This window comes from Liolophura sinensis, chromosome 7, assembly GCF_032854445.1.
Source record: "Liolophura sinensis isolate JHLJ2023 chromosome 7, CUHK_Ljap_v2, whole genome shotgun sequence".
NCBI classification, from domain to species: Eukaryota; Metazoa; Mollusca; class Polyplacophora; order Chitonida; family Chitonidae; genus Liolophura; species Liolophura sinensis.
The window spans coordinates 30,769,716-30,787,994 of record NC_088301.1 but is presented as its reverse complement, the minus strand read 5'-3'; the positions used below and the strand labels follow the sequence as shown (position 1 = coordinate 30,787,994).

At 40.8% G+C, this 18,279-nt stretch overlaps 1 protein-coding gene across 1 annotated transcript; it reads right to left on the bottom strand.

Annotated features, from left to right (window-relative positions):
* Nucleotides 1–3,091: 3,091 nt before the first annotated feature.
* Nucleotides 3,092–14,960, bottom strand: LOC135471357 (prostaglandin E2 receptor EP4 subtype-like). The gene is made up of 2 exons (XM_064750564.1): nucleotides 13,810–14,960; nucleotides 3,092–3,562 (listed from the first exon to the last, which is right to left on the bottom strand). The coding sequence occupies exons 1-2, from the start codon at nucleotides 14,722–14,724 to the stop codon at nucleotides 3,326–3,328; spliced, it is 1,152 nt and encodes a 383-aa protein (XP_064606634.1). The 5' UTR covers nucleotides 14,725–14,960; the 3' UTR covers nucleotides 3,092–3,325.
* Between the last annotated feature and the right edge of the window lie 3,319 nt (nucleotides 14,961–18,279).

The following is an 18,279-nucleotide window of genomic DNA, read 5'->3' as shown; positions in this document are numbered from 1 at the left end:
AGCAGTTATCCGTTTTCAATGGCCTCACGAATCCAGGCGTCCTGTGTAGCATTCGTATACTACTCGTAAACTATGAAAGGAAATGGAGGGGTGGGGGGGGGGGGAGGTGAGTGAGAGCCGCAACTCATCCTTAACCACTAGTTTCCAAACATAAGCAGGAAATAAATCTGATAGAATGAAAGACATAAGCAGGTTACCCATTTCAACTTTCAAACAAATATTCCGTAAATAATTTCCGCAACTGCTTATAAAAGCACTATGCTGATGGAATAAGAATGCTGTCACGCCCGTAGCTCCGGGCTTAGTGGAATTAAATACAGTTATGACAAAGATCGCAAAGTACATCACACATTTCCCCGTATTATAAAATTGTCATAAAACGACGACCTCAGGAGATCTGAATTAGAACGCGAATTTTTGTTTATCACAGTTGACATTGGTGTTCATCCGTAGGTGTGAATGCACTCGACGCTCCTCCACACTCCCCATGTCCACATAAAGGTGGAGAAATAAGGTATCATGTTGTAATATTCCGTGTTTGTTGTTTGTTAACGGTAAATCAGTAATCGTTATACACATTTACAGTACAGTAGATCACAACAGCTATGGTAGTAGTATGCATCAGTATTTCTTAAATTAATAAGCAGAATATTTATTTATTTATTTATTTGATTGGTGTTTTACGCCGTACTTAAGAATATTTCACTTATACGACGGCGGCCAGCATTATGGTGGGTGGAAACCGGGCAGTCTGAAAAACGTGACCTGCTTAGGTAACAAATATTGTTTTTGTTCATTTATTTATCTGATTGATGTTTATCGCAGTGCTCGAGAATATTTCACTTAAACGAGGGGGGCAAGCATTATGGTAAGTGATACGGGGCAGAGCCAGGGATAAACTCACAACCATCCGCAGGTTACTGCCAAACCTTCCCACGTAAGGCCGGAGAAGCCAGCATCAACTGACCTTGAACTCACAGCGACCGCATTGATGCGAGGCGCCTGAGTCATTGTGCCGCACTGGCACGTTAACCTCCTCGGCCACCAGAGGCCTAAGGTGGCAAATACATATATATTTTCTCACAGTAAATATGGGTGATAATGTATAAGATGGAGCCTTTTAACAGATTCAAATGATGCGTAAACATGAAGAGAGCCATTTTGTCTATGATACTTTCCAGTTACAGGGATACCGATAATGATGATATGAAGGAAATGGTATTTCTTCTATTTGACCTTTAATATACAACACAAACGGCGAAATGAAATTTCTTAGCATGTCGGTTTGCGATGGATCAGCACCAATGCTTTCAAATGTAGTGAGCTGGCACAAATACAATCAAAATGCTGCTGAGATTGATTTAGACAGTATTCGAGAATTGAGGGTTTGAAGAGGGCCTCTTGGTGCATCGCCTGGCCCTTCCTGGCCTCAACAGAAATTGATGAAAAATTCTGTTTTAGGTGAATGTCACCTGTTATGTTGCAAATTGTCACCACGATTCCAAATCTTAAACTTCCCTTTTTCTTGAAGTGTGAAATCCACTGCATCTTCTGCTTGAAATTGGACCTCACGTTTGGTTACCGACTTACCCGTTAGAGCACACGCTTGCTTATACCGTCATGTACATGCTCCGAATAAAACTGAAAAGTCACAAAGTTGACGTTTCAAAAATTCCACGAGGGTTTATTTGTCATCTTCAGAAAACGTGAAAGTTAAAACATATTCCAGCAACAAAACAATGAAAGCTGATCAAAATTAAGTTAGATATGTCAGTGGAAACTGAGCACAGGAACAAGTTGAGGGCAGCGTTTTTTGCATTTGTTGACTTGTTACCTTTCTCAACACAGGAAAGCCAAATAGAGTTAACGCAGGAATGAGATCTTCAAGATTACGTGTAGGATTTTGTTCTTCTTGTATTCCTGAAATCCAAAACAAAGCAATCGTCACTGTGATGGTAAAGAAAATAAAAATATCGTTAGCATTTATTTATTAATTTATTTGATTGGTGTTTTATGCCGTACTCAAACAAATTCTGCCCATACGACGGCGGCCAGCATTATGGTAGGAGGAAACCGGGCAGAGCCGCCCACGAGTATCGTTAGTAAACCATCGACAAGTTCACAACTTTCTTACAGGCTTCATATTGATGAGCAAAGCAGTCTTCAGCGGACTCCATGTAAAATACACAAAGGAGCTCGGTCGATTCTTTTGCGGCCCTCAAGACCCCGGGAATAATGTAAATAGGGAAAGCTTGAAATTCTCTGCCTTAGAACTTTCATGCTGACCCAACCTGACCTCTTAGGAGGTCTGATGCTCTTTGCTGTCGTCGTTAAAACGCGTGTATCCTAACAATGTGAGCTTTCAACCCTAACTGAGGATGGCCGCATTTCACCGGTTACGTGTGACTATTTGCCAATTGACACTCTGCCGTTGCTGCTCTAATTATACTCTACATCTGTTGCATTATCCTGTTCCATATCCATATCCATTCAAACTGACATGCAGAAAAAACTATTCACTCATTTAAATGGAGTATTATACCGTGATATATTTGAGAGCTCACAAAAGGAAGCGCGGGGCGACTTCTTCATCTGACTTTAGTGAGTCTGTGAAGCATCTGGCCGGATTTGACCACCGGTATTTCACATTCCACTGCTGCTTAAGTGGAAAATTCTTGACAACGTCTGCAACTGCATGTAATAAAATATGTAAATGTGAGCGATCTCTGTATCAAACAATTACCTGCGCTGTTGTTGTTGTTGTGCAGTTTTGCCGTTGTTGTTGACAGTCACGTCCACACTTCTGTAAGGCCGCCGAGGGTATTGACTCTGCCAGCTGAATACGCCAGAAGTAGATGTTCCATCAATAAACACACTGCTTTCCTCCATAGAGCCCACAGTCTGAGAGAGGGTCTCGTTGTCACCATCACTCGCATGGCTCCTCACATCCGTGCTAGACCGGTTTGTAACCCTACCTCTCGGAAGTAAAAATACATCGACCGTATATCGGCTCGCTATCTGTGTCGTAAGTAACCGGAAGTGGCAGTCGTCTCACCTCCTGCCAGATGTCCCCTCTAGCGACCGCCGCAAAGCTTCCTTCGGTGTGACATCAGGAAGACTTTGAAGTTCCGAATGGTGGGAGTCGTTGCTACCCATGACATCTGGGAGTCCTTGTCCGCTGTTCTCTGGCAGCGCGAGATTCGGCGAGACCTCTCGACGACGTCTGCTCTCGCAGTGTGGACATGGTTGATACAATCCCATAATATCGTTGTTAATTTCAATACGCACCGCTACCTCTCCATCAGCATTGCCATTAGCAGCCAAATCATTGGGAGGTGGATACAAACGCAGTCTTGGGGTTTGACGGTTTTGGTTTGCCATGTTCCCTCAATTCAGCACACAGCGTGGTCTTGAAGCGGCGGACAACCTTCCGTATAAAGCTTCGTCGGACTAAGATGTACAGCCATGGATCAAGGATTTGGTTAATACTGGCTAGTCGCACTCCCAGAAGATCGGCCATGTAGTCAAACTCTCCTGTGGCCAGAGTGTGAACTATCTGAATCTGGAGTGTAAGAAAACACATCAATTAACAGGATACATTAAGCAGGAGAGACGTTTTACATAGCCTAGAAATTGATAATACAATTACATGTAGCAAGTGATAGTTAAAAATAATAAAGGAAATCAAATGGCAATATGTTTATAAGTATTGTCATATAAGCCTCAATTTTCGCTAGCGTTAAAAAAGGAAACAAGCCAAAACTTTAAAGTCGTATTAGTAAAATATTCTTGAGTACGGCGTAAAAAACCAATCAAAAAAAAAAAAATTTAAAACTTTAGCTGTATGGGTCCACATACAACCAGGAAAAGATTTTGTCCTGTACTTTCCTACAGGTATCAATTTCACCATCGTGTTCCTTGGAATTTTAACCCTAAAATATAAAGTAAGATAAACAGCTTATTATTAATTATTTAGTTAATTTACTAGTGAGTTTGACCGGACTCAGTCATTCTATTTTGAACCCTGACAACAGGCAAAAATCTTCGTATCAGAGCCATACAATCATGTAGGCCTACAATTCCTTTGCGAATTGCAAAGAACCACACGCAAACAATATTTAACAAAGGCTGTGTTATATGGGGCTAGGAAATTACCAGAGTTGGTAATACAAGGTGACCAAGTGCGTCAGCAATTAAATTATCGGTGTTGGTATCAGTTAACAAGGCGGGAATACTAGCAGCAATCAAACAGAGACCACTTACGCAGATAATAAAAAACCTTCAGCACAGTATCATAATATTTACTCACTATCAGCCATCCCACTAGGCTCTTTTCGATCGACACACATTATATAGAGAAGATTCTATTTTAGTTGAACTTGATACACACTGACAAAGTTCTACCAAAACCAGTCAGAACTGGTAGATCCCACTGATCACAGCGTGTGAGTTCTTCGTCACAGCCCATTAATCATGCGGAAAAGTTCCAACCCCAAGAAAAGACTCAGAGGTTTGCTTCATATACTTTAGTTGGTTCAGTGTTTTATAACAAGAAACGTTAATTGTTCTACTTTTATATTTAGATTTATCCTGTGGCTACTTAAATTGACGAAAAGTACTAACAAATTATTTTAATGGAGAAAAAAGAAATTTCGCTAGGTTGCTGCTAAACACACAACATCAGAATATTTATAGGGTGCTGCGATAACACTAAGGCTGACAACAAAACGAATTAAACGAACAATAAATTGAATTTAGTAGCAGGTTACCAAGCTATAACGAACGTCACGAACACACCATGATGAATAACATGTAACTGCAGTGGGGAGGTATAAATAGGAAATTGCCCTTATCCCGCTCTGACCTTTTACCAGGGCATTAAGTCTGGCTCAGTTTCCCACAACGACATCTTCACGGCTCTGTCAGCTCCTCGATTTACAGCTCACGTTTAGATCGGCACTTAGCAATGTTTGTGCTTTCTCGTCTCTACAGGACCTCGCTCTAATCATCCACTTCAAATTAAAAACGTGCCAGCGAATATCGGGTAACGGCATCTATGTTCTGCATACGTGGAGTACGAGATGCACCAAATGTAGAATTAATTATCAGGTATATTGTGAGAAGGGTCCTGCTGAAGAGGCTGAATCCATGTCAATCAACAAAACACTACATACAGCACACAGTGAGGCAATAGCCTAAACATAAAACCTTCTAAATACAGACCAAATGCAAAAAAATTCGCCAAAATGAAAAAATGTGGTCTAGCTAGGTATGATTATGTTACAAGGCATGTACTCAGATTAGAACGACAAGCTTTTCTTAGCAAATGGCTTGCTGGGGTTCTCATCTGATCCCGCGATTAGATTGGTTAACTGAGTCGCTGTAGTGTTATCCCACCTAATACCAGCCTTGACATAGTGGTAGTCTGATTGGCACGCGAATCACCAAAGCAATCTGTTTGCAAGCACTCAGTTACTGCAACGAGAGTCGACCGATCTTGGCAGATGGATATGACCTTCAATTACGTCCCTTTCCTCTCAAACATTCAGCAAATGCCGCACGGTGCTAAAGTAATACTGAGAAAAGCCCCCAGAACGAGGAATATAATACTTATGAAAATCTGCCAAAGGAAACCAGCACACAAATCCAATTATGACTAGTGTATCAGTATATCCTATTAATATGGGAACCCTTCATAGGTCCACAATCTTAGAAAAACACAAGCATATCGCGCCGAACCCTTAGTCTTTAAAAACCAAATGGCATAAATCGTTTGTATTTCCAAGAATTTTTTCTTTTGTCTTTTCCAGGAGTTTGTGATTAAGTTTACTGGAATTCTAGTGTCTATATAGCACTGCTAAAAGGCAAAGAAACAGAAAAACGGCCTTGTCATCATAACGCATGCACCAATGCCCTTCGGAATCCCTCCGTATTACCTTGCTACAACTAACAAGACATTGCCAATTACACAACTATAACCAATTTTATCATTCATTCCACTTCACTAGTAAAAAGTTGGCAGAATAACACACTGTGCAGTGTATTAAACCATCTAAAGATTTCTATTATCGATCCCCCATGTAGAATCACTTACTGACTTATTTCGTGTAGCTAATGTGCAGGTTTGTTTATATAAGTGTAAATACACACATTGATTGTTTCGTGACAAATCACACTGCCATCTTTTTGTGGGTTAGCTTCAATGTGTGACCACGCTCGGAATATATAACTGAGACAGGTCCTTCAGTGTGATGCCGGGTCGATTTGCCGGGCTCCTCCAAGTCCTGTCTAGAATGCTAAACTCTCTCGCGGGAAAACAGCCAGACGTCATTGGGAGATTGTGTAGCCATGAGACAACGCTTAATCAAATATGATTTAATATAGTATGCAAACCATTAATACCCCATGCCCAACTTTAATGGCATAATACATTAACAAATTGCCCAATCACCCTAACACACGGAATCCCGGAAACCTTTTGTGAACACTCCCTGGAGTAAGGTAGGGATATGAATATGTCTCGTCATCAGTTGGTAATGCAAGGCTTTTTTCTGGCCAATAATCGAATGATTTATCGTGTAACAACTGAGAATTAACGTCAGTCATACGAAACGTCATAAGATATCCCCCCCAAAATAAATTTTTTAGGAAAAGTAACGTAACCAGGTGTGTAGAGAAGACAATTTTAACTAACTGGTTCAGGGTTAATTCAATGGATGGCGCCCTAATAAACTAATATCTTCCTTTGGGATAATTATAAATGACCACTTTAATTTAGTCTGGGACTAATGTAACTGTTATATTAGTCTCAGATTTTGTGTACATGTACAGATACCCAGCGCTTTTATCAAATGAGCCAGGAGATGCTTTATAATTTATTCATTTATTTGATTTGTGTTTTTACGCCACGCTTTAGATTATTTCCCCACGTAGGCGGGTAGAATCATGGTGGGAGAAAACCAGGAGCCCAGGGGAAACTCAAGACTCTCTCGTCTGAGAATTTTCACTCCTCTCGAGTGCAAAACACCAACGACCATCTCCAGGTTGCTGACAGGTCCTTCTCACGTACGACGAGAGAAGACAACATGAGCTGGCCAAATTCTTTTTCATTGCCTGATATTTCTACGTGAAATATACATATTTGTAGACGACATTTATCGTATGGCTTCGGCACACTTAGGAAAGTCACACGCTAATGAACGAACATTTTGTTTCAAAAGAATTTCCTGTGTTTTGTAAGAAGTGCTATACGTTTTACAGTGTTACTATTACTGCTTACGTTGACAAGTACCGTTTCCAAAATCAATGGAACCAATCTGTGTTATATTCCCATAACCTGCCTTGGCTTAGCCTTGCGCATGTGGAACAGAAGTAAAGAATTGTTGTGAAACGAAGCATTGCGCCTACAGCTCTAAATTACAGACAGTGGGAATCCTGTGACAACATTCCACATTTACATCGATACCCAGTACGATCAGAAGGCGTAATCACCCAGCGAATTCCCTGTTTAAATGTTTTAAGCAAAATTTCTTAGCAGTAACAAGAATTGAAGTCGACTAAGGCATAGCTTCTAGCAAAACGGATGCCACAGACAATCTCTTATTCTGTGGTTCTGAACACCCTCCAGCAGAGCCATATTGACAGTGAGCAGTGAGACATTGGTCCGTAAGACAAGGGCTGCTTGCATCTCAATTAAAAATACTTCTAACAGGTATCACCCCAATAAGACAATGAACTGATTTGTACATAAATTTACCGCTCTTACAGACCGGCTGAATTTGAAAAATCTGAAAAGCCATTGTGTAATCTGGTCTTGTAAGTATTGACTGGTTTTTGTCAGTCTTCAGGCATTTTGTCCGCCAATGTCAGGGTAGGACAGATTCAGCAAATTCTGTCCATAATGCTTTCTTTCAGAATTCATATATCTAAGATGACATGATCAATTTACCATGATTCATTTACAAATTTACTTCTCACATCTCCGTGGGGCAGGTCACGAGTATAACACTGATGTAGCATGTTTTGGCCTCGGCGATGATAGAAGCTAGAAGCCAGAAGGTAACACTCTCCTCCCACTGACTGTACAAAGAACACGCCATATGCGTCTTAAACAATGTACATAAGCGAAACATTACGTAGTGAAGACATTTGTTATGACTGAAAAGAGCCTGATTCAGTATTGAAACTGATTTGCAGATCGGGCTTCAGTAAGCTAGTCCGTAGATTAAGGAAGAGAAACGAAGACAAGAAAAACTTACCAAGGTATTAAGGTTTCTGATATTTCACTAACATTCGGTCTTACTTCTAAATCACCTGCTTTAATCGCCTGTTTAATAACATGGGAAATTAGAGTTAAATGCCTAAGGCCATCTGGTACATTGGTTATAACAGCCGCGACGTCAGATTCCCAGAAGCATCGGTTGACGATGACGAAAGTGACTAAACGACTCATAAACTGCTACCTATTTAGGGTCTGTGCTCTCCAGGTTAGCAATCAACCGCTGTGTACGACGAGGCATTAACACCCAGTGCTAAGTGCGAATTGGCTTCGATCAGAATACTGAAGGTAAACTGCATTGCGCTGTGGTAATGGTCAGCCAAATGGAGCCGGTCACACTATGTTAAACTAATTGATCGGTCAAATCACTACATGTGAGAATGAGGATCGAAGTGGTTTGATGAAAACATTCAGAGCCATTGGAAAGGTAAATTATTCTTTTGTACACTGTAGAGGCTATATGTTCCAAGAATCAATATAAAGAGCAGTCTCGTCTGGAAACCACAACAGTCTATCGGGTTGGAAGAGATGTTCGGGATCGAACTGATCGAATCACAAAACCCATCCCAACATAATCATGAAGGCCAACATCGCAAAACCTATTCATATTTCACAATCAATGTGAGTTTAAGTCCGCGTCATGCAGGCTTCCTCTCCGCGGACAGTTCTGCTAGAAGCCTCTGGATGGTCGTGCGTTTCCCTCGGGCTTTGCTGGGTTTCCTCCCACCATAATGTTAAGTATAAGTGAAATATCCTTAAATATTGCGTAAAAACAAATAAATAAATAAATTAAAAGTCTGCAATCATGTACAGCAGTTCGTATGCACCAAGAAAAAAAATAGCATAAGTTTGAAATAATATGGGTTTTTTTTTCGACATAGTAACACGAATGAAATAAGGCTGGTATCATGTAAGAGAAGCAATTATAAGTTTTTACAGAATGAAACTTGCAAACAATCACGAAGAACACGAAAACATCCCCACTATTTCTATAGGCAGTATAAGTGAGGGAAATGCAAGTAGAGCTGGTATGAATCAGCCGTGGTATTCTGTTGTTTTGTTTGTAACCGTGCCATATACTACACACCTTCCTCGTCGGTTGGACACGCGTGTCTCTGCATGTGTGAGTCAATAGCCTTGGGGGATCAACACAACATCCTTCTAGATTTCCCCATGTGTTCATATCCACTTTGATCGCTAATAATGACCCTCGGCTAAATCTAACTTGGCCACAACACAGATAAACGACTTGCCGGCTAACTGAACCATTTCTTTAATACACATATGTGATACATATTACCACAAAATATCCAACGTACCCTGTACACATTTTGTGGTAAACCTTTCCTGAAAAGTTGCAGCACCCGTGTTCTGGCATAGGTAATGATTAAACCATTTCAAGTAAACTTGTACTCTATATTGAAGTGAACATAAAGTCTGCCACTATATATGTATAGAAAAAATGATATAAGACACAGTTATAACAGAAAATATGATAAAATTCTATAAAGTTTTGAAAACCGAGAAGATGAAGCAGTGAAGATATGGCACTGACGGACAATTCACTCCGAGTAGCCATGTTGTAAAAGCCCTTTTGAACTTGGCCAAACACTAGCGCTGAAAGCGTCACGTGATAACTGGATGTCACGTCAAAAAACCTATCAACTCTTGACGGTCAGTGTGATTTTCTTATAGTGAATATACAGTTATCGATGCAATAAATTGGATTTTGTGGTTAGTTAAAGTGTTAAACTAATGCGTTTTGAACTACATATTTATGAGTAGGGAACTGAGAAAGACTACCCGTGTCACAATGCGTACATGTTTGACAGGATACTCCAGTAACTTGCTAGGATGAGCTGGCAAGTAAACCGCCTCGGGAGAGCCATTGCTTGAAGAAAAATATTGTGACTTTGCACTATTTTTCCTCAGCAAAGTCAGATTTATTACGAAAATATCTCCCCAAAACCTGAATGAAAGAGTCTGTTATGATTCAGAAGGTCCTGCTTTGTTAGGTAAATTCCCTGAAGTCGGTACAGCTTATACCGTCGCAGGACGAGGGCGAGCAGGATCGCTAAAACAAGACGCTTGTGTACACGAACATCGCCCTGACAGGGTGAGAAACTAAAAGAAACATCGTCCCTTTGAACACGGAACAGAGCTGATACTCTTTGGTTGGGTATCAGGCAATTTTGTTTGTATTTTGTCATTGTCACAATGTTTAACACCAATGGTACGGGAGAGCTGGCTAGGTACTGACGATTCTTTGCTATTTATGTTGTTGATAAGCGGTGTAGAATTTTTAAAATATTTTATAACATTTCTTGAATGCTACTTTATTCATTAATTCAGCTTTAGTGGCTGACTTTATGTTCACTTTAAGTAAAACTAGGCTTATCGAGACTGACGTAAACTGTATAAGCATGGAGGTAGATTAGACAATTCTACGTCTATGGCATCAGCAAGGTACTGCTCCGGAGCGATGTATCGGTAAATTAAGACGTAGTTTTACAAACTTTTGTCTTTCAGAACACTTCATAGGGCAAATTTAAAGATACATGCATGAAAGTTCGAAGTTCATGTTGGCCCATATATGGCCGTCTATAGGATATTTGTCGGCTCGCATGTGTGATCTTCAAAAAAACCCGTTAAACACATAATTGTGAATGGCTAGGCTTAAAAAGTTATGGGCACTTTCCAACTTATAGTTTCCGAAAACAAAAGTATCACTGAGTTTAAAGGACTGACGTAAATGTTTACTTATGGGTAAGTAAATCTGTGACACAGTGACACAAAATCCGTAGAGGTTGTACATAAATGTGCACACCTTTACATTTTAACATTGTAGACAAACGAAGGGGAATAGGACATCAAACTTTCTGTGGGTTAGGCAGGATTTCCCGACAGACTTCGTGAATCAGTATATTAGTACCCATCGACAAAGTAGTGCCATTCTAGTATACCCGCCTTTAGCCACGCCTTTGGATAACATATGTACAACATTAATTAGAATATCCATTTCACTTGCTTTTGTTATACTTTCAAGATGGACTTATTACTAGACTTCATTTCTGCTGCAATGGAAAGATCCGATTAGAAAAGAAAAAGTTTGAAGTATAGTACTCTTTTTAAACAAAATTCTGTCACATTCGCGTCTTCTTGTCTTCTCTTAACCAGTAGTGTTTCTACACATATGAAAACCGTTCTATCGTACAGGACTTTGTTTACCTAACACAACAAGTAGTTAGAAATATTGATATAAAAAAGGTAAAATTACCCGAAGGTCTAAGGTTGGCCATAGACACCTAGTGCAGATCCCACACTCCACCTCCCGACTTCCTCGTAGCTCTCTGAATTTCCAAGTCTTATTAAATTGACCCCTTTGTCGTTATTCCAAAGTGGTGACCCAGTATTTAATCGAACTTGTGTTTTTCAACTGGTGTTTCTGCTATGGATTGCAAGTCTAAGTTTATCGTTTTAGGAAATCACAATATGATTTTATTTTTATTTTGAATGTTTTTTTTTTTACGCCGTCCTTAAGAATATTCATTTCAGTATTTGGTTGCAGTAAGCAATGGCTAGCCTTAATAGGGCGTTCTATGTGGTCTTACATGAAACTCGCTCCCTTCCATCATTTGGACATTTTTAGTTGATATTGTTCTGTGGTGAACATCTATGTATCAATATGTGGGAAAGGCGGTTTTGTCCATGCATTCCTGGCCTAGATAAGGGAAATATTCTTGAATACGGCGTTAAATTCCAATCAAATAAACATATTACTGCATTGAGTTTTGTATCTACATAGAAGAAACTTGACAGAGACCCGTCTGAGCTTCCACACGTTGGCAAACACACGTTACACGGTAAACATTCAGTGGTAATGCCGGTCACGAGAGAGCGAGACAGAGGTTCACTCCACGTATATGTACATAAATGTTTGCACACTACTCGGCTCTACAGTATTATGACAATTACTCAGGAACAAGTTGACTCAACACTGGTAGATGACAAGTGGAGAACTCATCAGCCTCGACACAAGCTTCCGACAGATTCAAAAAAATTTAGAAATAATAAATCTGCTTGTATTCGTTTGAGATTTCTTATTTAGAACACTAAGATTGGTACAATGTCATTGGTGTCGTGCGATTTGTCTTAGACTTAATGCTTCAGTGAAGCAGCACCATGGGCATGGCGGCATCAAACTCTATACCGATATGATATACACAATTCTGAAAACAATCCACCAATCAAATGATCCGGGCGTTTGATAATCATTGACGTTGGGTCATTAACTGAGTCAACTTGCAGTAATTTATTGTGACAGCAAATAACCCTAGGTCGCTTTGACTGCGAATGTATGTGACGACCTGCACAAAGTTCATAAGTTCACCTAATTACCGAATGTGGGCCCTAGGCGAATCATGAAAACAACTGACTACACACGGTGAGTTTGATAATATCTGTGAGAAACAGTGATTGGTTTCCGTGATCAATTTTATCTCCGTTGACAGTCTTGATCCAGACAATTTTTGTGAAGTTACAGACGATAATTTAGGGCTATAGAGCCAACAGTCGTATAGACGTGTATTATTCATTCTTATTCATTAACACAAACAAAACGAGCATTTTTAACAAATTTCCAGTTATTACAGCCTTAAAGGTTGCCTTGAATTTTCGCGATTACAACATCTTCCTGTGTTTTTCTTCATGAAACGTACAAAGCATTTTTTCATTCCCTTTTGTTGTTATTTTTCAGATCTGTTTATTTATTTATTTATTTGATTGGTGTTTTACGCCGTACTCAAGAATATTTCACTTATACGACGGCGGCCAGCATTATGGTGGGTGGAAACCGGGCAGAGCCCGGGGGAAACCCACGGCCATCCGCAGGTTGCTGACAAACCTTCCCACGTACGGCTGGAGAGGAAGCCAGCATGAGCTGGACGTGAACTCACAGCGATTTTCAGATCTGAGAGCAATATTTCGATACCAATATATAAAGAAAGGTTGTTTTATGATAATGAATACTTTTAATGAGCATATAAGTAAAAGCAATTTAGATTGTTAACAAGGCAGATGTGTGGGGTAGTGTACTAAAAACTTATTGCTAAATCGAAAAATATGTGATTTTGCATGAAACATATAAAAAGATGTTTCCATGTTGCAAAGAGTATCAAGGTAATGACAAGGTGTTTCTTAGGACCATTAATTAAAAGTATGGGCGATTTATATTTATTCATTCATTATTTTTTTAATTTCATAAAATCTGCGTGGTGTGATATTTAAGGCAAAACTTTTCGCGTAATTATCGCTCCCTAATTATTGAATTGAGTAACCTAAGGCGTGTAAAATAAAACGTCCACATCTGTATTGCTGAATTCAGATCTTGTGGGGAAACAGACTACACTATTTTTTAGCTTTTGTAAAGAATATCATTTCTGTATTGGTTCAAGCTTGCCTTCGAGGAGAAAGGCCTTTGACTGAGGTTCTATTCATATCAGTGCATATGCGTGGCGTGTGGTATAACTTACCATAAGAGGGGCCCAACACACAGCAAACACTGTAGTTATGGCGCACATCAACCATATCATTTGCATTTGGACAGCATGTTGTTGTTTCCTCTTCAGTGGCAAAGGGCTGCTGCAAACCTCGTACCCTTCAGTGGACAGTTGACAATGATCACAGTTGTAGGACAGAGGATAACGTTTCATAAAGCGTACCTTCAAGAGGGTGGCTCCTACAAATACATTACAGCCTGTCATAATCACAATAATCACTAGGTTTAGCCCCGCGTAGAGATAGCCGTAGGAACTGAGGACTGGGTCCGTGGTATGGAAGTCTAGAAAACACCAAGTGCCAGGATACTGCAAGGAATAACGTCCGAAACCCATGAGCGGCATGATGCTTACCATGAGCACAATTCCCCACAAGAGAACGATAGTTCTGCGAGCCATGGAACGAGTACAGTACTTGGAGTAGAAGAAAGGACACTTGACAGCCAGAAATCTTTCCACGGCCATTGCGCAAACTATGCAAGGCGTGGACAGTCCGAAGCAGCCCATAATGAAACCGTTGAACTTGCAGAGTTTCTCGCCTCCTGCCCAACTCAGTCCATTGATATAGGTGTAGATGGAAATCGGCGAGGTCAGCAGCTGGCCTGTTATGTCTGTCCAAGCCAGACCGGCCACCAATGTGTAAAACATAGTCCGACGAATTTCGGTTTTAGTCCTATACAGAACGATCAGAGCTAACGTATTACCGATGAGTCCCGTGAGAAACATGACTACGGGTGACACGATCGTGGCACCTTTCCGTGGCACACCAGAGATACCGGTGGAATTCCACGAGTAGTTGTGCGCGATGACAAGACGATTAGACGACATGTTGCCTATGTGATGGGTAACTGACCAAGCCAGCTGACCTATTGTGGCCGGTACGGCATCCATACCGAACAAATTGGGCTTGTGACTAGGGATCTATCCAGAGAGATTTCCCCGATCTTTAGTGTGCATTGTATATACCTGTCCAGTATTAACATTCCCACTTTGACACAACCCACCTCATCTCAACTGTGAGGCTTGAGAACGCGAAGCTCTCGAAATAAATAGTATGAAGTGTCTCTCACGCGGTTGAATTCAGTATATCCAGACCCCGCCTTCCATCCCTTCAGTTCACGAAGCCAACAGATGGCTTAATCAATTGGAGGATAGAAAATTTGTCAAGTTTGCCACGCAAAACTATCCGTCAGTGTCTAGACGAGTACTGTACTCTATCGCGGGACATCTGGCCAGCCAACACCAATCAGAAAGCGCTGCCCTCGCCGTTGTGCACACCGCCTCGGCACTGTGCGGAGAATCAGCGAGTGGTCGCTGTACCTGACGTAGGTGGTAACACATAAGGCAGCCTTCAAACAGCCCACCGACGCCTCACGCAGGCGGATCGATCGCACATCGATCTTTCAGAGGGACAGCTCCACGTTTCACCACAGAGTCTGACTGACTTTATAAAAGGCTGATTATGGCCAGCCCTGTTGGCATAGTGTTTTCTTTATAAATGACAAAATAACGAACTATCCATATATGAGGCATATGGGCGACAACTTTTATTAGGATTACGTATACTGTGATGTGAGGAAGGCTAGATAAAACATGTGTATATACCACTTAATAGGTGTGGATATACGGGATAAATAACGAGGGTAGTAAAACTACTTGGCATTAATAAAAGTCTTTGTAATCAATAGCTGTATTTATTTATTTATTTATTTATTTATTTATTTATTTATTTATTTATTTAGTTGTTTTAAGCCCAACTCAAGAATACATGTATTTCACTTATACCACGGTGGCCAGCATTTTGGTGGGAGGAAGCCGGGCAGAGCCTGGGCTGAAACCCACGGCCATCCGCAGGTTGCTAGAAGGCCTTCCCACGTATGATCGGAGAGGAAACCAGCATGAGCTGGACTTGAACTCAAAGCGACCGCTTACGACGTACTCAAGAATATTTCACTTACACGACGATGGGCAGCAAAATCTAGCAGAGCCTGGGGGAAACCCGCGACCATCCCCAGGTTACTGGCAGACGTTGCTGACAATAAGCGGTCGAGGATCGAGTTGATTTTATTTGATGACTATTTGTCTTCCACCGATGCAGCATGCATCGGTATGTTGCGCAATTCATAAATAACTTGCCAAAGGCCTGGAGTTTACCCCCCGGGCATGTTCTCCACAATAAAACAAGTGAAACCTTTTTCAGTATGGCATTAAACAAGGGTGAAATAAAATAAATAAATAAATAAAATATTTTTTTTATTATTTACTTATCGTATTCGAGAATTTTTCACTTATATGGCGACAGTCGCCTTTGCAGGAATAGCCATTTCAAATTCAATATACTGATTACCAAAATGTAGTGGAGGTTTGGGCAGCAAGCATGTCTGACTGAAACAACGATACATCAGCTATAAGAGTGCCGTACTCGGAAGCTCTACCGGAAGATATGTTTCCGTTAGACAGACCGGACATTCTCGGCTGCCGATGTGGCGTTAAGCCATAATCATTCATTCATTCTTCGCTGAGGAAACAGATGTGTGGATGTCTTGAGAACGTCCACAGATGTGACACTGTGGAAATGACAGGCTGATAAGGCTACTGGGTAACGTAGTGTGGAACAGGCTACTAAGCAACCTTAGCTTTGGCTGTAGTCCCACCGAGTAAAGAAGTGATCAGATATTCTGGCAAGAGGTGTTACGGACAATGTACAGCCCAGTTAAAGTGAGTCATAACGTCACAAACGCGACGTAAAGGGTACTACGTGCTATTTAAGGTTACGCATAGTCCGTGAATTATGATCGGCCACATAAGATTTACACGTCAGTTCTACCAGAACAAAGGTTTCCATGTGTAAGACATTGATCCGAGGGTTGAGACGCCTGATCGTCGTATATCGGTTTTCTCCACTGTTTTATTGATTTAATGTACTGCCAGATTAATTGATTTACACATTTGTGAATGATGAAAGCCTCTCTTGCTGTAGGTTTATGACTTTGTTCAATGTAGTATATAGTCCTCTGTAAATGTTTTGTATTCTTTGAAATAAGAAATGCTAGCCCCTGGAGTCATTTAAAGCAGGTATCAACGGTATCCAGGAAGGTTGACGATATATACCTACTAACTCCGTGTTAATGACTACATCTGATGTATGTATGTGTATATATGCTTGGGATTTAACGTCCTGCTTAACAATTTTTCAGTTATATCCCGGCTCGGAGCCAGGTTTGTGTACACATATTATGTTTGCATGTGACAGGGCGAGCCCATGCCGCCAATGTGCTATCGCCACTGAAATATCATGTGGAAGGGCGAGTCCATTTGTAAAATAAATTGCGGTCTCAGTCATTCGTATCCATCTGTTATATTTTAGAGTGAGTGCTTAGGGTTTGACTTCGTACTTAACAATTTTTCAGTCATATGACGACGAAGGATCCCTTAGTGTGCATGTTATGTGCCTCCTTGTTTTACGACGGATTTCCACCGCTTTTTATCTAGTGCTGCTTCACTGAAACGACTTACCGAAGGTAAGTAAGCAGCTCCACCAGGACTCTACCGCCCCCGAAGCGAACGCTGTACCAACTGAGCTATTGGGGGCCAGTGTTACATTTTAGATAACACGTGTTTGATATCTTTGCCTCATGTTATTGTTAAAACTATCAGGAAGCGCACAAATAAGTGATAAAGCATGTAAGCCGCCATATCCCGCGATCAGCTGACATGTCCCATCTCGGCTTTACGGACGGGAGGATGTATACAATATGACTTCATCTTCGTCTATTGTTCATTACCTACTATAATTACAACAAAGAAAGGTGCCATTAAGTTCTAAACCCTGTTATACTGTCTACGGAAATGGGGCGGCAAACAGATTGTAGCCCTTACAACTGAGTTCACTATAGATTGTGAAAATACGTTGCGTCGTTTGCATAAAAGGAAATGTAAGGCGATTGAAGTTACAATCGCGATCTTATGCCAAATTTGACACGTACAGAAAGGTGGCGCGTAAATGGACAGTGAACCGGTCATTAATTTGCCTTCATTTTCAAAAAGCGTTCTGCGTCATAATGATTCAGGAGCTAACAACGACAACATGTGAAAAATGCTGGTAACATCTTTTTGAGACAATCACATGACGTTGAAAAGCACTAGGTTAGTATTCCTAATTTGCGTTAATTTTGAAAGGAATGACCCGATTGTAATTTCTGATAGTAAGCCACAACTATCGCAGCTTAACATCCCTTCGTGCAAGACAGTGTCGATTGTAAGCTAAGTCTACAGTCGAGATCTCAGCGATTTACAAACTCGCCAAATACTAGTAACAACCTGTCGTTCTAGGTTTGTTGATTTGATAATGATGAATTATCAAACGTTGTTATGTAACCAAAAAGGACAACATTGCGGCTACTCAGCCTCACTTTGTTTAAAGCAGCCGGGTACTTACACTTGCTG

Bases quoted from the DNA above. Each gene is read 5' to 3' on its own strand.
- LOC135471357 (XM_064750564.1), bottom strand. From the start codon at position 14,724: ATGGATGCCGTACCGGCCACAATAGGTCAGCTGGCTTGGTCAGTTACC. The intron at 3,563-13,809 runs GTAAGTTATACC...CTTACACTCCAG, and splicing joins TGTGTTGGGCCCCTCTTATG to ATTCAGATAGTTCACACTCT.